At 35.7% G+C, this 25,654-nt stretch overlaps 1 protein-coding gene across 3 annotated transcripts; it reads left to right on the forward strand.

Annotated features, from left to right (window-relative positions):
• Positions 1 to 710: 710 nt before the first annotated feature.
• Positions 711 to 7,198, forward strand: LOC140981509 (probable glucan 1,3-beta-glucosidase A). 3 transcript variants are annotated; one of them, XM_073447927.1, is made up of 11 exons: positions 711 to 949; positions 1,060 to 1,175; positions 1,374 to 1,493; positions 1,964 to 2,152; positions 3,352 to 3,510; positions 4,594 to 4,763; positions 5,026 to 5,178; positions 5,940 to 6,292; positions 6,433 to 6,618; positions 6,730 to 6,747; positions 6,845 to 7,198. In XM_073447927.1, exons 1-11 carry the CDS (start codon positions 856 to 858, stop codon positions 6,916 to 6,918), a joined length of 1,632 nt encoding a protein of 543 aa, XP_073304028.1. In that variant the 5' UTR covers positions 711 to 855; the 3' UTR covers positions 6,919 to 7,198. The 3 variants fall into 3 exon arrangements, with proteins under 3 accessions (XP_073304028.1, XP_073304029.1, XP_073304030.1); XM_073447928.1 differs by having other exon boundaries at positions 1,967 to 2,152; positions 6,845 to 7,197; XM_073447929.1 differs by lacking the exon at positions 6,730 to 6,747.
• The last annotated feature ends 18,456 nt before the right edge of the window (positions 7,199 to 25,654 follow it).

Below are 25,654 nucleotides of genomic sequence, written 5' to 3' on the forward strand. Positions count from 1 at the left end.
TACTATATGAAGATAATGATGCATGTGTTGCTCAAATGAAAGAAAGATACATAAAAAGCGACAGAACTAAACATATTCCTCCTAAGTTCTTCGCATTCACCAAAGAGCTTGAGAAGAATAAATATATTGATGTTCGTCACATTCAATCAAGTAAAAACTCATCAGATCTCTTCACAAAGGCACTTCCTACGACAATATTCAGAAAGCACATATATAATATTGGGATGCGCAATCTACGAAATCTGTGAAGAATTGTTCGTGTCAACATGAGGGAGAGTTTACGTGACTACACTCTTTTTCCCTTATTATGATTTTTATCCCAATGGGTTTTTCCTAATAAGATTTTTAACGATGCAGTATAAAAACACCTAATGAAGACAATCATTGTATTATGATCATCATCACAAGGGGGAGTATTGAAAATGTGAAGGGGGAGTGTTGAAAATGTGAAATATTTGTGTTGAAAATTATAATGTTGAATGTTGAAAATTAGGTAAAATTTGGTGTTGAATATTGAAATTTGTGTGTGATGATGAAGTTAATGATGTAATTTATTTTTAGATTATTTGTAAAGATTTTCTATAAATAGATTTCTATTTGTGAAGAAAATCAGAATTTAGTCGAGAGAAAAATATTATAAAATATATATTCGTAAATTTTTACTTTTTACCGCGGTTTTTATTTTTATTATAATTATTGTGCATGATTGATATGCTCCCGACATGTAATGCTGTAATGTCTTCATTTTGGAATCAGCATACCTACAAGAAACGAATCACCGAAAATTCCCACTTTTGATTTTTTGCCTCGATCTATTATGTGTGAGCGAATATATTGCAATGCGTTTCTAGAGCAATGGGCCGGCGATTTCTTATCGAACTTTTTTTCTGCAAATGCGTTTTCTTGGTACTGCAGTTCTGTTTCTTCATCTTTTCAATTGGATGCTCAGGTTTGCTCTGGCACTGGCATTTTGTTGGGATATTATGTTTGTTTGTTTTATTTTCTGGTGCCTGGACTTAAATTCTTATTTGTGCTTCTTGTTGGGATTCTTGAATTTAGCTGAGGGATTGCCTGGGAATTCAAGAATAAGAGGAGTGAATTTGGGTGGATGGTTGGTGATTGAGGGGTGGATAAAGCCTTCGCTTTTTTACGACATTCCAAATGGGGATATGCTTGTAAGTTGGTTTCTTTTAATTTTGTTTCCATGGTGGAGAAAGGGTGTAGAAGTGCATCATTTTATATTATATTAGACCAAAGTCACTAACCCTAATCCCGCCGCTGGGTCCATCCATCATTATGTTTTACCCATTCCAATGTGACAGAGTTCATTCGGTCTGCCATATATTTGTGGTTTGATTATATATATTATGTAGGATGGAACGGAAATTCATCTAAAATCGATGACATTGAACAAGTACGTGTCTGCTGAGAATGGCGGCGGTGCGATGGTTACCGTTGACAGGGATACTCCTCAGTCTTGGGAAACATTTCGGGTCAGACACATGATGGGATTGCTTATATTCTTGTTCCAAATGTCTTGATTGTTGATGTAATTAGCTTTTAGCAAAGTACAATTTATCTTCCACCAATAATTTGTTGCTTTATGAAGTCATAGAACTAACATTATGATTACTATGATTGGGGGAATGTCAGAAATTCTTCTGTAATGTATCAAAAACTTCAGATAATCAAATCCAAATCAATGGGTTCCTAAGAATAGTCCTAAGGCTTTTAATATTAGGTAATCTAACCTTTTCTTTTTAAGTATTTAACTAGTCAATGGCATTTGATTTGGAAAAAAATATATCACCGATTAGCTTGATAAATTAAACAGCTTGATACTTAACCCATGCGTGTTTCTCACACGATTCTTGAATTTCATTCCCTGTGACTTGCCATTAGAATGTGACAATAATTGGTATTTTCTCTTGTTGAAACTTGTTGATCTCCAAGTATTTCTTAGCAGTTATGGAGAGTTTCGAAGTCAATATTTCAGTTCCGCTCTTCTGAAGGACAATTTTTAACCTGCAGTGGCGATGGGGACAAGATAACTGCAGTGGCCAAATTGCCATCTGATACAGAAACATTTTACCTCGAAAGAAATAATGACAATCGTGTCCACATTAAACTCGAGACTGGTTCTTACATACAGGTACAATTTCACTGATTCTGTTCAATCAAAAGATTTCCACGACATTTTTATCAAAGATGGTTTTTTGCCTCCGGATTTTCAGTAGAAGTGCAAATGCAATTTACCCCTTATCTTTTGGACCATCAGTTGCTAGAAATATTTTTTCCAATTGGTTACTAAGATAACCGTGTTCGTCATAATCATAGCCAAGGTTCTGATTATTTTGTGTCAAATAGATCGAGGTTGGATAAAATCTGTATAAAATGATGTCCATATCAAAGGTTTTCTACTGCATAGAGTGAGGACATGGAAAGTTATCGTAAACCAGTGCATTTGAGTTGTCTTTTCTATTAGGAAATGTGATAAAACACCTCTTTAACCCTCTGAATGATTTTTTCATTCCTTGGTAACACGAAGTCTATTCCTACCTCTTTGACGATGAATGTAATGTTTACTTTACCTGCACCAATCAATTTGGTTCATCATTCATAAAGGAGATCTGCCTTTGATATTTTTCCCAATGTGTATAATAAAATACTGGGTCATGGGAAAAATTCTCGCTCTATGTTCAAATACATCTGTAAAGGGTAAGCACAAGCTTAACTATATATTTATTCGGAAAAGAATCAGTTTCAACCCTTTCATCAGGCAAGGTAGTTGATATTTTATTTCTTTAAAAGATCATTTTCAACCTGGTGCCATTTTGATTTGCATAGCTACCTACTCCCACATAAGTACCAACAAGATCTTTACTATATATTTGCCCTCCTTATTTTTGGACTGCATTTTGATGGGTTGCCATGGATGAATTGTTTTCTGTGCAAGTTCCCCATGTCGTCCATGTTTAGACTATCAAGAATAGTTAATTGCTAGCTGGAATATTTTGCTCCTGACAAAATTGAAGATTTCAAAAGTAGCAACTTGTTTTTTACCAGGCAGTTTTATCTTTCACTAATTTGATGGTCCACAATTCAGAATCATGATCAGTTTGAGGCTCTCATCCAAAAAGAAATGTTCTATCAAGTTGAGTCCTTGCTCGGTGCTTCTGTACTCTGTACAACTACTTGCATGTGCTCTTTGATACAGATTAATACTTGTGAACAAATCAGTATCCAATTCATTTGGCATTTGAGTGTCATCGGGTGCTCAAATGGTTCTTAATGAAGTGTATGAAGTTAGAAGGGAGAAAATAAACATGATAGAATACTTTATCTGTTTAGGCTTCCAAAGACAACCAGCTAACAGCAGACTATCCAGGGACACCTGGCTGGGATGATAATGCTGCGACATTTGAGTTGATAATTGTATCTGGTAATTTGCATGGAGATTACCAACTTGCCAACGGGTATGAACATGATGTGGCAGGAAAGGTCCTCAAGGTAAACTGATTTTGTTTGCGGTTTATTAAGCTAAGCCTTGTAGTCGCAGTGTTTGATTTCTTAATTTTTTGTGTATGCTGATTCTTCCCCGAGCCGTGAGATGGAAAGAAAGAAGAATAATGAGAAGATACATTGCTAAAAACCTGTAAACAAACAGAGATTCAGGAAAAATTTTGACACGACATTTTGCACTAATTGGTTTTACCCATTAGATCTTCCACCTTTGTAACACGTTTACATTCAATATATCGGTGGTTGATGTCTGCTGGACAGCTCTTTAAGCTGCATGGCAAATTATATGTTTTTCTCTCTCTCCCATAACATTAAGTCATGGTATTTCTGGAAACATTAGATACTGACTGAACAAATTGTTTAATGAGTCAGATGACATCAATAATTGCTGTTTGAGGTTTCCCGTTACAAATGTGGGCAAAAAATTACTAGAAAACTAACATTTTAAAATCAAATGTTATCCTTCCACCATCAAGAAATTTTTCAGTGCCATTTCAGAGTAGTGCTTGCAAAAAACAATACCCCGTGAAAAAATGAAAAGGAGTGAATTGACATAAAAAATTTGTCTGTTCTGTGAGGCTTCAGTTATGGTTGAGAACAGCCAGTCTACATGAATCAAGATATCACAAGAGTTTCTTGACTTTTTTTACTGACAACCTTCATATGATGAAAGCTTGATGAAAAAACACCCTTGACTTTGTCACTGACGCTAACCAAGTAGCTTGAGTAATTTGGTATGTGTTTGTTAGTCATAAATAGCTGAAGTAATCATAGAAATGGATCCAAGAACAGGGTTAGCTTTTGTAAGTATTGTGGTTTAAGCCATCTAGCGGGGAGCAATGACTACGTCTATTAGCACAACCAGCAAAATGTGGTGATTGATGTTTGTGTGCTTTAAAAATTTGACCCACCATTACCATGAACTATTTTTTTTATAAATGCCAGATGTTTTATTGTATGGCATCTCATATTATTTTTTGTATTTTCCTTATTCTAGCCATTGTGGAACTTGTATTCAAAGTTCTGGACATATTACCATATGTTGCATCATATCTTCATTTGTCATTGCAGGAGCATAGAAACAATTTTATCACAAGACAAGATTTCAATTTCCTCTATATGCACGGAATAAATACTGTGCGAATACCTGTTGGTTGGTGGGTAGCTTATGATCCCAGTCCCCCTCCTCCTTATATCGGGGGAAGTCTGGAAGCACTTGACAATGCATTCTCATGGGCACAGTAGGTTTTTTTCATTCTTCCTTCTTTTTCAAAATTCTGTTCCTGGACTCTTTTGTCTTTGAGTGTGAATGTTGCACCACAAAATTCTTAAAAATATTTACCGTAGTATTCATTTTGCTGTGCTATCAATTTATTAAAATCCACAAGAACATTACTTTCCAAATAGGTCATGTGAACATATAAAAGACCATAAATCTAGCGTATATTGCTAGACCTATTCTTGCAAGACAATCATATTTCACTGTCTCAATACTTGGTGCAGAACATTTGGCATAAAGTGCATAATTGACCTTCATGCTGCTCCAGGATCTCAGAATGGGATGGAACATAGTGCAAGTCGTGATGGGTTCGCAGGCTGGGCTGCACCAAACTATATCTCCAAAACACTAGAAGTGATTGATTTTCTTGCTTCAAGGTCGATTCTTTTGCTGTTGAATTGTTGTATTTTCCTACCCATTTTGATTTCATATTGAAAAATAATTCAATCTCAACATTTTCAAGAGCCACCTATTATGTAAGGACCTGGGCCTGCTTGGACCGGGCCAACGCTTCCTTCATGACAGCCCAAGTACCTTGCTCACAGAACTCTCCACCCTTGGCAGTGGAGTACGTGCCTCCCCAGGTTTCGATCCAATGACCTCCAGGCTAAGTACATTGATCATTGAAACCTGGTACCAATTGAGTTATTGAAAGGACCTGGGCCTGCTTGGACCGGGCCAACGCTTCCCTCATGACAGCACAAGTACCTTACTCAAAGAACTCTCCACCCCTGGCAGTGGAGTTCTTGCCTCCCCAGGTTTCGATCCAATGACCTCCAGGCTAAGTACATTGATCATTGAAACCTAGTACCAATTGAGTCCAAGCAGGCCAAAAAGGGCAGGCCCAGGTCCTTACATATTATGTTTTTTGTTTTTCAACTGAGAGAAGATTTAGATCTTCTAGCTGGTTGTCGCTCGCTCCAATGCTTCTTCTGACTTGGTTAAGATTTTTTTTTTTAGATTTTTTTTTCTTTGTGAATATGTCAGGGTTGTTTTAAGATGTTTAGTTTTGTTTATAAAATTAGTTATCGTATTTACAGCTTTGTGAAGTTAAAGAACCCCATGAAATGTGTGCATGTTTGTTGACATTATAAAATCTTAGGCCTAAATCTTAAGGTCCAACCTGATTCTTTTGCAGGTATGCCAAACATCCTGCATTACTTGGGATTGAGCTATTAAACGAGCCATCTGCTGCCACAGTTCCTTTGGACATCCTAGTTTCATTCTACAAAGAAGGATACCAAATTGTCCGGAAATACACCTCTACAGCTTATGTTATATTCTGCCAAAGGATTGGCAATGCAGATCCATATGAACTGTACCAAGCTAATTTAGGCACAGTAAATACAGTTATTGATTTGCATTACTACAATTTGTTTGACACCCTTTTTGGCAATATGAGTTCATTAAATAATATTCAGTTTCTATATAAGAATAGACAAACACAGATACAAGCTCTGAACGTTGCAAATGGTCCGCTGGTTTTTATTGGTAGGTTCATAATCCTGTGAAATATTTTTCTGTCTCTTTATCATGTTAATTATCAAACTTCTTGAATAATAATTCTCCTATTTCATGTGATCGTACAAGACAACAATGCTTAAATTATGAGATTCTTGAACTGATTGCAGGGGAATGGGTCAATGAATGGTTTGTGAATAATGGATCTCAAATAGACTATCAAGATTTCGGAAGAGCCCAGTTAGATGTATATAATGCTGCCTCGTTTGGATGGGCGTACTGGACGCTCAAGAATGACAGGAAGCACTGGGATTTTGAGTGGAACATCCTAAACAACTATCTCCAACTACAGCAAGGTAACGTTATACGTATCCTATCATGATCATGTAATTATAGTTGACAGTTATACTGCGACATTTTCTGCATCAATATTTTGACAGAGCAGCTTGTTTCTTTTGTGTTGACAGATTTTGAAATATCTAATGGTAAGTCCAATAAATTCGTTCTGATGAGTGATTGACTGCGTTGCACTCCATTTTTAGTTACCATCTGAACGAGATATGTAACGCCTTTTTTCTACAGGCGGTTCATCATTCAGGCAAATATCCAAGTTTATATTTTTGCTTGGATTTGCATTTAGCACTTTGCCACTGTGATTCGAACTGAATACCTACCTAGGCTGGGTTGTTCGACTGGCCAACTTTGTTGCTGGCCTCTGCCTTGGCTGTTAATGTGCACGAGGAGAATGCAAGGCAACAAATAACCCCCATAATTATAATTCGCGAAGAATATCGTGTTGTTTCTATTATATATTCTTTCACATACGTTACACACTACACTAGCCACTGCTGCACGCGATCCCTCATGTATTACTTACATTGGAATAATATTGATTATAGATATAAACATTCATATAAGTAATTGTGACAAGAAATAATTATCATTTGATATCCAAATTTAAATTTGTTTAGCAAATCATATGGAACTTTGAAAGGCGAGTAAAATTACATCACAATTTTTTGTTTACAATATGATCATATCACTGATGATTCCAACCAAAATTACAAAAACGTTGCAACTTGTATGCAAGAAAAATTAGTATTGGAGAAATTAAATGATTCCATTGAATGAGAAAAAAATACAGAGAAAAATATATATTCATACTGGTCGAGCTAATATGATGACAAGACTAAAACGCTGACTGACTAATACACATAAGCTTCTATTTGTTTCTAATACTCCCCCTTAAGATGAGAGTGGACATTGTGTGCTCCCATCTTGGTTAAAAGAGCTCTGAACCATGACGGAAGCAAAGGCTTTGTGAACAGGTCTGCAAGCTGCAACTCTGTTTTGCACTTGTTCATGCACAATGTGACAATGAAGGACTGAAATCAAGGGATGAGTAGTGGGTGGCAAATGAGATGAGGCAGCGATGAAGAAAAGATAATCGCGAAGATGACCAGGTTTTTGTGATACTCTGTTCGAACAAGTGACACGCTTGGCGTTAAATGCATCAGAACAAGAAGCATGAATGCTCATTTGTGTTGGTAGAACATTATCACAAAAGAAATCCAGATTTTCAGAAGATTGGAGTTGGTCCTTGAAAGGAAAAATATCCTCTTTGAAAACATCACTAGACACATAAATCTCATTTGCATCATGATTGAGTAACTTGTATGCTTTATAACCAGGAGGACATCCAAGAAACACTGACTTGATGGCACAAAGGGAAAATTTTGTACGAATGATTGGCATAGCAAAGACAACCGAATAGTTTGAGATGAGAGTATCGAGGAGGCTTTTTGAAAAGTAAACCAAAAGGTGTCTGGTTTGATATTCTAGGAGATGGTGTCCTTTTTATCAGGTAAAGAGCCGTTGAAACGCAATCTCCCAATACACCAAAGGGATGTGAGATTGAGACAATAAGACACGAGCAAAATTCAAAATATGTTGACGTTTACGCTCGACCACAGAATTTTGTTGGGGTCTCTCGACGCAAGAATGAAAAGAAATAATACCCTCGGATTTAAAGAAGGAAGAAAAAATTAGCTCTGGAGCATTAACTGAGAGGACAGTTTCTCAAATTGAGTGAGGATCAGTTTACAAAATTCTGGAAATATAGTTGTTGCTTATGATTTTGTTTTTACGAAATAAACCCAAGTAAAACATGAATGATCATCCATAATGGTGAACAAATATTGGTAACCCTCAATACTCAAGGTGTTACACCGTCCCCAAATGTCGATATGGAGTAAGTCGAATGGACTATCACACATATGATTGTTGGAGATAAAAGGCAATCATTTTTGTTTTGATAGATGACAAACTGAACAATCAACAAAGTAATTATAGTTTATTTCATCAAAATGAAGGTCATTCTCAAGTACAGATAGCCTAGAATGTGAAGCATCACCCAATCTAAAATGTCATAATTTGCTGTGTAGAACAAAAACATTACAGATAGAAGATGACAAACTAGAAATGCTGAGCACATAGAGGTTGCTAACACGTCTACCCACCCGTATCGTCCTGCTCTCGGTGGTACCCTGGATCACAAAAGAATCAGCAAGAAAAGATACTGAGCAAGGAATTTGTTTAGTTAAAGAACTAATCGAGAGAATATTAAAATGAAATTGAAGGACAAATAGGACATTCTCTAGGATGAGCTCATGAGAGACATGAACAGAGTCAATGTGTGTAACAAGAGCACTAAAGTTTTTTGGTAATGTGATCGAAGTATGAGTTGGTACAAAATGATAAAAATAGGATAATGAACAACATATATGGTAAGTAGCTCTTGTGTCTAACACCCAATTATCACTGAGGATAGAATTAAAAGAAAATGAAGATTGATGTATACCAGTAAAACAAGAAACTGATGGCTCGGGCTGTAGTGGAAAAGAAATGGCACCATATCCAAGTTGGAGTTGGGAGCTTAAGAAAGAAAATACTTGTTTGCATTGTTCTGGACTAAGTGAGCCACTCAATCCACTTACAGCCTTATCAGTTGATTGACACAACTGTTGAACATCATTATCGTTAGAAGAGACATTCAGGACTTGATTAACTCGACCTTTTGGCTCATTCTTCTATTTGTACTTTGGATGACTGGAAGGATATCCATGGATTTGACAACATTTATCATTATTGTGACTTGGAAAGTGAAAATGAGAAGAGGTAGACTTATCTTATATACATTCTTTACCATATAGAGGACCTTTAACAGGTGCAGTAACAGAAGACGAAGATACATTCTAAGAGTGTCCCATGGAAATAGAACGTTGGTGCTCCTCTTTGACAAGTGAAAAAACCTTTGAAATTACTAGAATAGACTCCATCATTAGAATCTGAGAACAAATTTGAGTTTAAGGCTCATTTAGCCACATTAGAAACTGTATAACACATTCCCGGTTCTGATATTTCACCTGATCCTTCACTGTGCCACAATTATAGATAGACACGGGTTGAAATTCCTTAATTCATCCCTTAGAGTCCTCATCCATGTATAATACGCATTAACATCCATGGATTTTTGTTTTAACCCAGTGAGGATTTGGTGGAAACGTTCGCGCAAATCGATCCAGATCTCACGAGCATTAGCTATATACATGAGACTATCTGCTGTTTTTCGATATACTCAATTGAGAATTCAAGAGATTACCATACTGTTACACCAAATCCAAGCACCATACAATATATCTTCCATAGAAGGGTACGAAAAATTACAGAATTGCAAGCAAAATTAGCTCTCTGATACCATATTGGAGACCAAACACGATTGAAACGATGGAATTCTCCATTGTAACTAAGAAACTTTGCAGAGCGCTACACAAGTCTGAAGGAGAAATTACAGTCGAATGAATGGAAGGGAACTATTTATAGTTATCTATGAATATAGAAGAAAAAGCGTAAAATATAAAATGGAAAAATTATGTTTCTTATTATTATTAGTATCGTAGCAACTCTAATAAAAACTTTTTTTTTCTTTTTGTGTCTGAAATTTGGTTCAATTTAAAAACAATTCCAAAAAATATATTTATATTATATTCTACCAGTTGTTTGTAAAAATAATTGAACCCAATTTTCGGGTTCACATGTGTAATGCTCTCGAGGCTAGCATGCCAAGATTGGAATCAGACTGTGTTTTCAAAGAGAGTAATGAAAATAGTAGGAGCTCTGGGGGAAGGACTTGAGAAGTTGATGTGCCGGAGAAACGGTTAGAATATGTGTCCAGTGAGTCAAATTGTGGTTTAGACTTTATTGACTCTTATGTAAAAACAATATTTATTTTAATAATATTTTACGGTTTTATCTAATTATAATATTTTTTATTTATATATCCATGCTGGATAAATAAAACCCTTCAATATATTATAATACCATTAACTTTATCTCGCAACGTGGATCATGAAATTCGTAAAGAAGTGTACTGTGTATTCTAAATTCGTTCTTATTTGATTTAGCCGTCCAAAATAAGGATAAAGGTCACTTGAGACTAACAATTGTTATGTTAACGTCGTGTTTCATTGGTATGGGCATGAATATGTCCAATTATACAGATGAGTGATCATATGATGATTGCACTGAGCAACCCCCCTCAGACATTCCAAATGGTTATCACTTATCGAGTGGATTAGTCTATGGTTATGGTTGCACATCATTAGTCCTTTGACCTGGGATAACATGAAGGCTCTACATGTTAGCAACGCACTTTGATTCATTTAACGGCTTGATGAGGGTCATCAGGTGGCGAGATTGGGTGTAACTTCGACATACGTAGGAGCCGATATTTTGTAGTCGGAGATTCACTGCTTACCAATGGTATGAGTTAGTAGTGCAAGGAATCTCTAATTAGAATGAGACATGTGCATTATGCAAAGGTGTAGCCTTAGTTGCACATATGATGACACTATGAGTATTCATTTGCAACTTTTGATCAATAGTTGAAGATTCCATGAGAAATATATGAGTTGGAGGGACCGTATTGTATGCTAAACATAACATATTGATTCGTGCAAACACTATCAGTGATACCTAGGAGATCATGGGATGATGCTACTAGATGTTCTTACCATTATCCGACGAGTGCAATCAGACTTGAGTTGTGACGTTTGATCAAGGGATTGATGAAAAAATGGTTCTAATTAGGGTAAACTCGAAAAAGGATAAATGTTGTACTGAATCATATGAAGTTGTGAACAAAATGCTAGTTGTATCTCTGAATCATTTAGGTCATATAAGTATTGAATTTTGTATTCCCATTGAGATAATCAAATTCAAGTAGTTGAATTTGGTGACTATAAGTTTGACGAAGATCGCACATACAACTTATAAAAGAGTTTATAAATGTATTACAAATTTAGAAGTTATGGAAGTTAGCTTAACTGCTAAATTTGGGAAAAGAGTGTAACTTTCTAATTTAGTAAAGAAGTTCCAAAATAGACGGTTGCCAAAAATGAGTCAGTTAAAAAAATTTATCTTCGAAATTTTCATTTTTATAATAACGAGATTTGTACCCACATGACATCGACGTTGTTTGATCGTCGATCGAGATTATAATGAAGTAATATTATTGAATTACTAAATTTAGAATATGCTAATTAAATTAATTAGTACTTTTGAATACTATGTAAAATTCTCATGGAATATTCTAGAACGGTCTAGAATTAATTAATTAATTAATTAATTAATATTTATTTAATTATTTCATGTACCGTTAAAAGTTGAAAAATACCATTTGAGATCATAAAACATAATGGATTATTTGAGATGACTGGAGAATCCTAATACAACTCCGATTAATAGGAGTCAAAGTTAGATAATGGAACCTAATGAAGATTTTTGACAAGGTGAAAACTCGAAGTATGAATCCCATTAGGATTCAAACTAAGAGTCCTATTAGAATTCTAATTTAGAGTCCTAATATGATTATGAAAATTATAAATATGACAATAGATGTCATATTAAGATGCTAGACTTTTTCTCTTTCCTCGCAACTCTCAAAAATCGACCAGTACTCTTGTTCTTGATAAAGTCTCATCCGAACACCACCACCACAACAACCGTCACGTTGTCGTCGCTGCCATGCCAAAGTTGTCCAATTCCGGCGATTTCCTCTCAACGCAAATTTCTTGTAGCGCCGAAAAACCAGTACACGTAAACCTCAAGCATGATTGAAATTGTTTATTTATTTATTTATTTAATAATTTAAGTGATGTATGCTATGTATTTAAATTATTTTAAACGTATATACATCAATTTAAAATGTTTACTTGAGTTTTAGTTTTTTAGGCGAATAGTCGATGCCGGACCGAGAAACGATATCGGAGACGATTGAGGTGCTAAAATATAATGTTATATTTTTTTATTTTAAACCAAAAAATTATGTATGTTAAAGGATTCATGAATTTTAGCGTTCAAGGGTCAAGTTTAATTTATCGAGTGAAATAAAAGAATGTTAAGTATTTTTATGAGCAAAATTTGAAAGTAAGGCAGTTAAATCATTTCACTCGAGATATAATATTTTTAATAATTATATTATGTCTTAATTAATTAAATTGGTTAGTATTTAATTTATTGGTGGAATTTAGGATTTTAAGGATTCTTAAATTGCCATGTTTCAAAAATTGTGGGGTTTAATTATTATTCATGGCAATTAAAATTTTGAGGATTAATCAAAAATACCTAGTAAACAATTTTTTTGTATTATATAGGAGGAGTAACCTTAATTTCTACATCGTATCTCGCGCCACACACAATCACACACACAAGCCGCACACACACACAATCGTAGGAGTCTAGCCTAGGGTTTGGATTTTTTGGCTTCCCCTCCTAGCAGCCACCTTACCGAAGCCTTAACCCTACATACCCTTATTATTTTGTCACTTTTGGAGCAAGAAACGCATCAAACCGTTCTCTGTTCGACCTCCGTCTTCCCTCGCATCGATATTTGATAATTAGTGCGTTTAAAACACAAAAACATGTCTAAACTCTTATTTGACGCATTGATCATGTTATATACTATATTTTGATATGAAATATGCATAAAGAATTGATAGTATTTACATGCATGTTATTGGCCAATTTCATGATTAAGAGTAACTCTCACAGTTTTGATATTTATATCAAAGAGATACTTATCACAGGTCACAGGTCACGGAACTATCAATTCCTTTCTTTAATTCATGCCAAGAGATACCATCTATATTGTATTGATATTTATTGTTTATTGAAAATGTTATTATTCAATTTTCATTGCCATTGCCATAGCCATGTTTCAAGCCAAGCCTATGTATATGTACCTGTTATTTATAGCTTTCTACTTACTGAGTTATATCTCATTCCAGTTAATATCATGTGATGTAGGTGATACGAAGGAATGAAATAGATTGTCCAGGCGGAAAAAGTCATATGGGAGATAAGGGGAAAACTTTTGTCATGTCACACTTATTTTGTTGTAGTGAACATTGGAATCTTAAGGAACATGTATTTTGTAAAAAGAATCAAGGGAAAAATTTGTGATGGCTTTTGACTATAGTTTGGATGATATTTTGTGAATGAATATGCATAAAAGTTTGAAAAAGTTTATTGTGAAATTAGTATTTTATGTTTCCCCTTTTCTAACGTAAGGCTTCCACGTATGTTATTTCTTTTTAAATTTAAATGTCATAGGAGTGGGTTTTTTCAGTAGGCACTCTCAATGATACCTAGAGGATCATGGGACGATGATACTAGAGGCTCTTACCATGGTCTAATGTGTGCAATCAAACTTGAGCTCTAACGTTCTTGATCAAGGGGTGACAAATGTTGTCATGAATCACATGAATTTGTGAATTCACGATTAGCTGTATCTTTGAATCATTGAGGGTCAAATAAGTATTGAATTGTGTGTTTCAGTTGAGATAGTCAAATTCAAGGAGTTGGTTTGACGACTATAAATTTGAATGAGATCAAACATAAATATTATAAAAGAGTATAAGTGTATTCTATATTTGAATATTGTGAAAGTTAGTTTGACTGGTAAGTTTGTCAGGAGAGTGCAACTGTCTTATTTAATAAAAGTTTCAAGATAGACAGCTGTAAAAAAATGAGTCATTGAAAAAAATTTATCTTCGAAATTTTTATTTTCATTATAATAACGAGATTTATACTCTCGTTACATCGACATTGTCTTATCGTCAATCATGATTATAATGAAGTCATAATTATTTAATTAGTAATTTAAATATACTACTTAAATATGAAATAGTAGTTTTGACTACTATTTAAAATTCTCATGGAATATTTAGAAGGATATAAATTAAAAATTAAATAATAGTTATTTAATTATTTCATGTATTGCCAAAAAGGGAAAAATATTACATAGGATCATGACTCATCATGGATCATTTGATAGGAATGGAGATTCCCGATACAAATCTAACTAGTAGGAGTCCTAAATAAACAATGAAACATAATGAAGAGTATTGACAAGGTGAAAACCCCAATTAAGAATTTCATCAAGATTTAAACTTAAGATTCTCGTTAGGATTCTAATTTAATTTAGAGTCCCCGTAGGATTCTCAACTTAGTTCATGAAAATTATAAAAATGACAATGCATGATTAAGATGTTAGGCTTTTTATCTCTGCTCACAACTCTAAAAAATCTACCACCACTCTTATTCTTGACAAGGTCTCGGCCAAACACCACCACAACAACTGCCACATCCTCATCGCGCCAATTTTGGGATTTCATCTCAATGCAAATTTCTTTTATATTCTCTAGTGGGAATTAAAAGAGGAATTCAGTTTTTGATCATATACCCAATTCAGATGTTGAAGATAATGGTTTATCTAGTAGATCGTTCGTAGGAATTTACAACAAGGATTATCTCCTCTTAAAATACGGAATAATTGTTAGAGTAGATGCCCTGTAAGCCAACTGTTGGCTGGGAAATTTATTGACTCAAGTGTAATAAACAATCTTTATTTTAATATAATTTACGTTTTATTGGTCTCGTTATACTTTATCTGTATACCCATGCAAGCAGCATAGATAAAGTCCTTGATTATGCTTTAATACAAATGAATCGTAATTCGATGTTGAAACTCATTTGTAAACATTGTATATTCTAAATTCGTTCCTAGTCGATTCAGCCGCTAAAAACAGGGATAAAGGTCGCTTGAGCTCGAGACTAGCATATGTGATGTTGTGTACTGTGTTTCTTGGTAAGGGCATAGAGATGTCCAAACATGCAGATGGGTAGTCATATGATGATTATACCGAACAACTCTCCCTCGAACTTTCCAAGTGGTTATCATTCATCGAGAGGATAAGTCCGTGGTTATGATTGTATATCATTAGTCCTTACGACCCGGGACAACACTGAGGCTCTATATGCTAAGGCTGTGCTTTGACTCGTTTACCGGCTCCAGGAGAGTCATCAGGTGGCGAGGTTGGGTATAGTTGCGACACATATAGGAGCCAGTGTATTGTAGTCGGGGATTCACCGCTCACCTACGGGTGTGGATATCCTATGTGATATGAAGTAATAATAGTGCATGGAATCTCTAGCCAGAGTATGAGATGTACGTTGGAGAAAGAGTTTTCAAAATAGTACACGCGATGCCACTATTATATGTGTCACATAGTTATCGAATTAATATGCAACCCTCGATAAACCAATGGTTGCATATTCGATCTGGATATATGAGATGAAGGGATCGTAGTGTACGTTAATCGTAATCGACTGGTTCTTGTAGGCACTATCAGTGATACCTAGGGGATCATGGGGCGATGCTACTAGACGCACTTACCATTATCCGATGGGTGCAATTAGAAATGAGTTCTGACATTCTTGATCATGTTGTTGATGAAAAGAATGGGGCTAACTAGGGTAAGCCCGAATAAGAATAAATGTTATTATGAATCACAAGGAGTTGTGAACCCACGGCTAGCTGTATCCATGAACCATTGAGAGTCACACAAGCACTGGATCGTTTGTTCCCGTTGAGAGAATAAATTCAAGGAGTTGAATTTATATTATGATATAGTAAATTCAATGAGTTGAATTTATGATAATTAAATTATGAGATAGTAAATTCAAGAAGTTGAATTTATGAAATTTGGAGAGAATAAATTCAAGGAGTTGAATTTATAAAATTTGAGAATTTAATTCATTAAACTCAAATGTTGAGTTTATTAAATATTAAATTTTGAAGGTAATAAATTCAAGGAGTTGAATTTATAATTTAAATATTAAATTCAAAAGTTGAGTTTATTGAATATTAAATTTTGGAGGTAATAAATTCAAAGAGTTGAATATATAATTTAAATATTAAATTCAAATGTTGAATTTATAAGGGATTTAAATTAAAAGTAATGGGTATATGTATAATGGGCTTGTAGGAGTACAAGACCAACATACATATTAAGGTTCTTAATTGGACTTGAAAAGATTAATTAATTAATTAAAATAGTTAGACTAGAATAATTAATTGATTAAGCCCATTAGATGTATCCCTTATGTGCCATGGCTATTTAAATGTAATTATTAGAAATAGTGGGAGATCAAGACTGGAAGATGGTAGACCCGATGCACAAGATGAAGACATGTAAAATATTGGAAGCTCTTGTAACAGTTGCATTTGCATCCCTGCATTCACCTAGGTTTTGGACCTGGATCCATGTCTGGCTCACATGGATCTAATAGTGTTGGCGATCGATCATCCTTATTTATTGTTGAATGTCATATTATGATATATATGCGATATATAGTAATATGCATGTATGTATATTATTTGATAATATAGTTGCATGAATCCGGCAAACATACAAACTCGTGGCACGCGATTTTAAAATTAAAATGATGAGATAATTTTAAAATTAAAATCCCTCATTTTGAATATGATTCAAAATTTATATCAAACCATAAAAGTAAAAATTAAAAGAGTTTAACTTTTCCTTGCCTTCCATCAACCGTGGTTGCATGTTGATCGCCACCCGCGGACAGTGTCTGGCTCATATTATTGGGGAGGCCTGGACGCCGGAAAGCTGTGACTTCCACCGGACATATGATGTGAATTGAGTTGAACTCCCATGACTTCAGCTCATATTATTGGGGGAACTCATGGTGACCGTCTACTACAATTCAATATTGATGGGTCGGTTTGACACGTAAAAATAAACGGCGTCATATTATTGGGTCCTTATTAAACGTGAGGCGAAACACGCGGAGGTTGCATAGGGATGCAATTGGATTTTACGTTTTAGAAATTATAATTGGCTGATATTATTCGGGATTATAATTGGCTAATTGGACTCTACGTGCCCACTAAGGAAATGCGATTTCTCTTTTTCATCAGAGGGTGGTGGAAATGTCAAAATAGTGGGAGGAAATTTATAAAATAAAAATCCATATTTTATATCTTAAAATTATTTTAAAATAATCAGCAACTATTATTCTGTTTCCATATCAGTATATTTTCGATTTCGTCACGTAATATATTTTTGCTATTAACAAGCTAACCAAACCAAACTTTCAAGACTGGTTGAGAAATTGTTCTGAATTCGGAGAAAATAGCATACACACTAATGTCAGTCTTGTTGAACTGACAAAGTAAGCAAGATGGTAGGATCATAGTATGTAAGCTAAAGTGTAACATGCTCGCTTTTATGTCAAATGAACTGTAGGGACAGTTTGAAGAAATGTTGAATGCTGCTGACATTCGAATGCACTTGCAAGAGTTGCATGATGCATGAAACTCATAAAATTATGCACACCTCTTTCATGGAGCTCATGACTACACGTATGCAAGATGGGGCTTTGGCCCATGAGCGTGGTGTACGTATGACTGGGCTTATTGAGAATGTGGTGGGCCTAGAATATGTGATTCCTAACGAGTTACTAGATAACACCAATTTTTTGTCTCTCTCTTCCTCATTTGATGGGGTTATGGTGAACTTCAGATTGAATAAGATTGATGATAGCCTTGAAGAGCTAGTCAACATGCTTATAACTAATGAAGCCTCCATAAAATAGGAAAGTGATGTTTCCTAGTTGGGCTACTTGTCAGGAACGAAAATTGGCCCACAAGGTAAGGGAAAGAAATGTTCTGTCCCTCACAACGAAAAACAAACCCAATAAGAGGCAAATTCCGAAAGACACTTAAAGGGCCAAGGAAGCCCGATAAGTCAGAACATATTTGTTTTCACTGCAAGAAGAATGGACATAAGAAATTATCTGGGCCAAAAATGTTTTGGAAATGATAAACGAATGTCCAAAGTAAACAGGATTTCAACAACAAACAAAAGAAAATTATAAGATCCAAATACCGCAAAAATATGGCACGCTAGACTAGGTCATATTTCCCAAAGAAGGATGCACAAGCTAGTGGGAGAATGCATGTTTGACCTGTCAGACATAAATTCTCTACCAACTTGTGAGTCTTGTTTACAAGGAAAAATGACTAAAAGTCCATTCAGTGGAAACGTGGAACGTGCACATGGTCTACTGGATTTGATCCACACGGACGTTTGTGGCCAGCTAAGTGTTAGCACAAAATTTGGGCATTACTACTTCATTACCTTTACTGATGACCCTTCGAGGTAGGAGTACATTTATTTGATGAAACACAAATCTGAATCATTTGAAAAGTTCAAAGAATTCAGATCTGAAGTAGAAATCAGCTACAAAGAAGTATTAAAGTACTTCGATCTGATCGAGGGGTAGAATACTTGAGTGCTGATTTTTTTTGGGTTATCTAAAAGAGAATGAGATTCTCTCACAGTGGACTCCACCAGCAACACCACAATTGAATGGTGTTTATGAACGCCGTAATCGAACCTTGATGGACATGGTTCGATCCATGATGGGATTCACTGAATTGCCTACATCGTTCTGGGGCTTTGCGCTTGAAATTGCGGCAATGTTGTTGAATAATGTCCATTCTAGAGCAGTGAATAAAACACCATATTAGATATGGATGGGAAAAACTCCAAAATATTATTAAATGAGAATATGGGGATGTGCTGCTTACGTGAAGCAGACAGTGGGAGACAAATTGGATAGTAGATCCACTTTGTGCTACTTTGTAGGATATCTAAAGAATTCTATTGGATATTATTTCTATCATCCCAATGAAGCAAAAGTGTTTGTTTCAAGAAATGCCACCTTTTTGGAAAAGGAGTTTCTATTAGATAGAAAATGCAAGATGATAGAACTTGAAGAAATTAAAGATACTCCCTCAACTATAGAAGTTGAACCTATTTCCCAACAACCAGTAGTCGAAGTACCAGCTCCTAGAAGGTCTGATACGGTTATTAGACCACTTGCTAGATATACGCTTCTTCATGAACGAGACCATGATGAGTCTTGTGTTGGATGTGATCCAATGAACTTCAAAGAAGCAATATCTGACTGATTCATCCAAATGGCTTGAAGCCATGCAGTCTGAGATGGACTCTATGTATTCAAACCAAGTCTAGACATTAGTGGATCCACATGAGAGAATCGTTCCCCATATGATGCAAATGGATCTACAAAAGAAAGCTTGGGGCGGATGGGAAGATATTGACCTTCAAAGCAAGACTGGTCGCAAAAGGTTATACTCAAAAGCAAGGAGTTGACTATGAGGAAACTTTTTCACAAGTTGCTATGTTTAAGTCCATTAGAATACTACTAGGCATAGCAACATAGTATGACTATGAGATATGGCAAATGAATGTAAAGACTGCATTCCTCAATGGAGACATCAAAGAAGAAATTTATATGTCTCAACCTGAGGGATACACATCAGTAGGAATTGGGCATAAGGTATGCAAACTTCAGAGATCTATATATGGTCTCAAGCAGGCGTCAAGGAGTTGGAACCTCAAATTGGATAGCACTATCAAAGAGTTTGGTTTTGCTAAGAATCCTGAGGAACCATGTGTGTACAAAAAAGTTAGTGGGAGTGCAGTGACATTCCTTATACTTTATGTTGATGACATCCTACTCATTGGGAATGATGTAGGATTCCTGCAATCAACTAATGTATGGTTAGCAAGTAAATTCTCCATGAAAGACATGGGTGAAGCATCCTATGTATTGGGAATACAAATCTATAGAGATAGATTGAAGAGGATGATGGGACTCACCCAAGCCACTTATATCAATACCATTCTGAAGCGATTCTCTATGGAAGAGTCCAAGAGCGGATACTTACCAATGTGTCATGGTGTTACTCTATATAAAGCCATGTATCCCAAAACTGATGAAGAGATAGAGATGATGACACGTATTCCATATGCGTCAGTCATTGATAGTATCATGTACGGTATGATATCGACACGTCCTGATGTTGCCTACGCTCTGAGTGTTACAAGCAGATATCAGGCGAACCCTAGTCCAATGCATTGGAAGGCCGTGAAAGATATTCTTAAGTACTTGAAAAGAACTAAGAACTTGTTCATGGTCTATGGGGGTAAAGAATTGAAATTGGAAGGCTACACTGATTCTAGCTTCCAATGTGACGTAGATTATTCGAAATTCGACCTCTAGTTTTGTATTCATGCTTAATGGTGCGGCTGTCTCTTGGAGGAGTTCTAAGGAAGACACCGTTGCGGATTCCACCACTGAAGCTGAATACGTTGTTGCATCAGCTGCAGCCAAAGAGGCAGTTTGGATGAGGAATTTTGTCCAAGAGTTGGGCGTCATTCCTAACGGAGTTGATCCAGTTCCGGTGTACTGCGACAACACTGGTGCCGTTGCGCAAGCAAAGGAACCAAGGTCTCATCAAAGATCCAAACATATACTGAGGAAGTCCTACATCATCCGGGAGATTGTGGGAAGAGGAGATATATCAGTTGAAAGAGTCCCCTCTGCAGATAATATTGCTGATCCACTTACAAAGCCCTTGCCAGGACCATTGTTTGAAAAGTATCGCGAAGCAATGGGATTAAAGTTTATGGGTAGTTGGCTCTAGGGCAAGTGGGAGATTGTTAGAGTATATGCCCTGTAAGCCAACTGTTGGCTGGAGAATTTATTGACTCAAGTGTAATAAACAATCTTTATTTTAATATAATTTACTTTTTATTGGTCTCGTTATACTTTATCTGTATACCCATGCAAACAGCATAGATAAAGTCCTTGATTATGCTTTAATACAAATAAATCGTAATTCGATGTTGAAACTCATTTGTAAACACTGCATATTCTAAATTCGTTTCTAGTCGATTCAACCGCCTAAAACAGGGATAAAGGTCGCTTGAGCTCGAGACTAGCATCTGTGATGTTGTGTACTGCGTTTCTTGGTAAGGGCATAGAGATGTCCAAACATGCAGATGGGTAGTCATATGATGATTATACCGAACAACCCTCCCTCGGACTTTCCAAGTGGTTATCATTCATCGAGAGGATAAGTCCGTGGTTATGATTGTATATCATTAGTCCTTACGACCCGAGACAACACTGAGGCTCTATATGCTAGGGCTGTGCTTTGACTCGTTTACCGGCTCCAGGAGAGTCATCAGGTGGCGAGGTTGGGTATAGTTGCGACACATATAGGAGCCAGTGCATTGTAGTCGGGGATTCACCGCTCACCTACGGGTGTGGATATCCTATGTGATCTGAAGTAATAATAGTGCATGGAATCTCTGGCCAGAGTATGAGATGTACGTTGGAGAAGGAGTTTTCAAAATAGTACACGCGATGCCACTATTATATGTGTCACATAGTTATCGAATTAATATGCAACCCTCGATGAACCAATTGTTGCATATTCGATCGGGATATATGAGATGAAGGGATCGTACTGTACGTTAATCATAATCGACTGGTTCTTGTAGGCACTATCAGTGATATCTAGGGGATCATCAGGCGATGCTACTATACGCTCTTACCATGATTCGATGGGTGCAATCAGAAATGAGTTCTTACATTCTTGATCAAGGTGTTGATGAAAAGAATGGGGCTAACTAGGGTAAGCCCGAATAAGAATAAATGTTATTCTGAATCACAAGGAGTTGTGAACCCACGGCTAGCTGTATCCCTGAACCATTGAGGGTCACACAAGCACTGGATCGTTTGTTCCCGTTGAGACAATAAATTCAAGGAGTTGAATTTATATTATGATATAGTAAATTCAAGGAGTTGAATTTATAAAATTTGAGAATTTAATTTATTAAACTCAAATGTTGAGTTTATTAAATATTAAATTTTGAAGGTAATAAATTCAAAGAGTTGAATTTATAATTTAAATATTAAATTCAAATGTTGAATTTATAAGGGATGTAAATTAAAAATAATGGGTATATGTATAATGGGCTTGTAGGAGCACAAGACCAACATACATATTAAGGTTCTTACTTGGACTTTAAAAGATTAATTAATTAATTAAACAAGTTGGACTAGAATAATTAATTGATTAAGCCCATTAAGTATTTAATTTTATTAATGGGCCCTAAGCTTATATATATGTGTATTAGGCTTAAAGTTAAACACAATTAATTCACAATTTTTCGAAAATCCTCCTCCTTCTCTCCACAAAATTTCGGCCACTTCCTTTTGAAGGTGAATTTTGAGTCGTCTCTCGTTTTCAATCTCCAACGTAAAAACTACTTCTAATTTTTCTAGTGCAAATTAGAAGAGGAACAAATCATCTAGTCGTGGACCTGATTAGAAGAATAAAGAAAGGAGTTTTCGAAGAAAGTTCGTAGGGATTCATCAAGAGCTATATCCGCCTAAACCGGATTAGTTGGAGCCAAGTGATTTAATTCACCAAAGGTATAAAATTCCAACACTCTTTGAATGTTTAATTATAAAACCATACGAGTGCCTAAAACAAATATATTTTGATTGTCAAAATAAAATAAAAATTTTAAAACTTCCGCTGCGTTTGGGCACGAGAAAACCGAGATCCAACAATAATTTGGTGTCAAACATGTTAGAACGAAAAGATAACAACTTTAAATATCTTATGCATGAATTTAAAACATACGACACCCAAGAATATTTTGATTGTCAAAACTAAAATTTTTTTGAAAATTTTAAACTTCGGCAGCCTCTTATGCGAGAAAACGATACTTCAACGGAGACCCCATAAATTTTAAAGATCAGCATTATTCTCGATTTTTGTTATGCTATTTTGCGCCATTGTTGTTTGTGTAGGCCTCGTCAGCTTATAGGTTGAAAGCGGACATAGAACCAGATATTCATGTAAAGAGAGCCATAAATCAAATAAATGCAGGCAAGAACGAGTGCTGATTGCCATACTTGAAGCAGATATTGGAATCGGTCAATCCTTCTTACCAATTGTTCGATTCTCTTGTTTGAACTAGCATCCATTCAAGCAAGCATTTTCATTCCCAACAAATAAAATTTGTTTCTTTTTGTTTTTCTCTTCAAGAGTGTCAAGAATTCTTAAGGTTCTCACTCGCTATGCTACCAGATAAATCCATGTAGCACCTGGACTATTCCAATGCTCAGGATTGATCTAATTCATATGCATCATCTTGCCTCGAGAGCATGCATAATTTCTGTTGTCTTTTAAGCATGTTTGTCCTGCTATTTTCTTCTCAAGTATGTCTGAATATGTCTGGATCAAATGAAAGCTATTGTTTATCAGTTACCAACTTATCGTGTAGAATGACTTTTGTTGTGTCTTTGCATAACCATTTCTCTCTGTCTTCATTCTTTGTGACTGTTTCTGTGGGAAATCAGATTGTTATCAATTGAAAACACAACTCTTAAAACTCCAGTTCTCGGCTTATCTCGGTTGTCAATATTACGTACTGTTCAGTGACATGTAAAGAAATCTGAATGTTTTCCCATGATAATACAGCTGCTAGGTCACGATTGCTGTCAATGAAAATGCCGAAGCTGAAAATATTGTGCAAATCACTAGGCCGAAGAAGAAGCAGAGTCCAAAAACTTATCAAGGCTCAGTGCTAACCAATTGTCGATGCTCTGCATAACAGTATGCTCCACTTTTCCGGAAGCAAGCCCTGAACTACATACAAGGATGTATTCACTATTTTTCTAGTAACACAGAACTTCTACACAGAGGGGTATTGAAACTTTGTCAAAACCAGCTGCGTTTTTGCTCCACATGGCCCCGTTGCTGTCTAAGGATATTGCTAACAGATTCAACACAATCTTCTACAGCGTTGAAGTGGTCTGAAATAGGCTTGATGTGGTGTGGAAGTTGCACAATGTGGAAACCAGGTTCATTTAGTGGAAAAGAGCAGGAGATGTTTCGGTTTTATTGTTTTTTCAAAAAGATATGTTTCCACAATGCAAAAGAGCATATGATCCATAAAAGTATCGACTGGCATAATCACCAAGTAAATAAATATTGTCCATGACACAGAACATTCCAATGCATCAAACGATTCAAAAGTCTATTCTCCGTGGAGAGGAAGAAAAATACATGTATAATCATATTATATAGAGCAAAATCACGGGATTCCAAGATTTTTGATCGAATCACCACCATCCATAAACCACTTGAGTATACCTGTCCTTAAGCCATCTGACACTCTTCCGAAAGGACCCCTTGACTTTTCCTTCAACAGCGTAAACTTTATAGCTGGCAACCCTCTTCTTCCTCTGAAACTCAGGATCGTTAAAACTCCATGAACTCGAATTTGGCCCACCGGTACTCTTGCCTTTCTTCAGCTTCTGAGGTGCAACCTCCCCCAAGCCCGTTGTTGACGCCGCCACCGCCGCCGAGTAGGAGTATGAAGAAGATGAAGCACAGGAAGCGCTGTAAGACCTGAAATCATCAGGCCTGGTACTGTTATATTTATATTGGGGTCCATAGTAAGGCTGTATTTGAATATTTGCATCAGCAAAGGACTTTGATCTGTAATCTGCCATGGATTAGGAAGGAGTTTTCTCGATGGGTGGGGATAAAGCTCAAGTGTTGATGAATTTGCACAGCTAAAAAAATAATGGCTGCTGCAATAGGAGTTTGAAAGAAGGGTTAGGTGGCGTGGCGTGGCGTGGGTACTACTTTTCTTGATTTTGAAAATTATTTTTAAAACTAATTTATAATTAAACTAGTCAAATATCATTATTGAGAGAATATTCCAATTCAGATATTGGTAGTGTATTATTTTATATAAGACATAAAACAAATTAAAAACTCATGATAATCTATCAGAACACCCACAATGGATGGGTGTCATCAAACAGCGTGGGATTCACTGTCACATACTCATTATAACAACATATCTCTTTTACTCACATTCCTTTTAAAATTCAAACTCATTATTTATGGGTCACACAGTCCACTCAATCATCTTAAAATTTTTTCATATTAAATAAATATGTTTTAAATATAATTTACATTATTTAAATCATTATTCTAATTTTTAAAATAATCTTACTTTTTAATAAAATAATTTTATTTTATGCAACGGCTAGTTTCCA

The sequence above is a fragment of the Primulina huaijiensis genome, chromosome 7 (assembly GCF_012295235.1).
Source record: "Primulina huaijiensis isolate GDHJ02 chromosome 7, ASM1229523v2, whole genome shotgun sequence".
Lineage (NCBI taxonomy): Eukaryota > Viridiplantae > Streptophyta > Magnoliopsida > Lamiales > Gesneriaceae > Primulina > Primulina huaijiensis.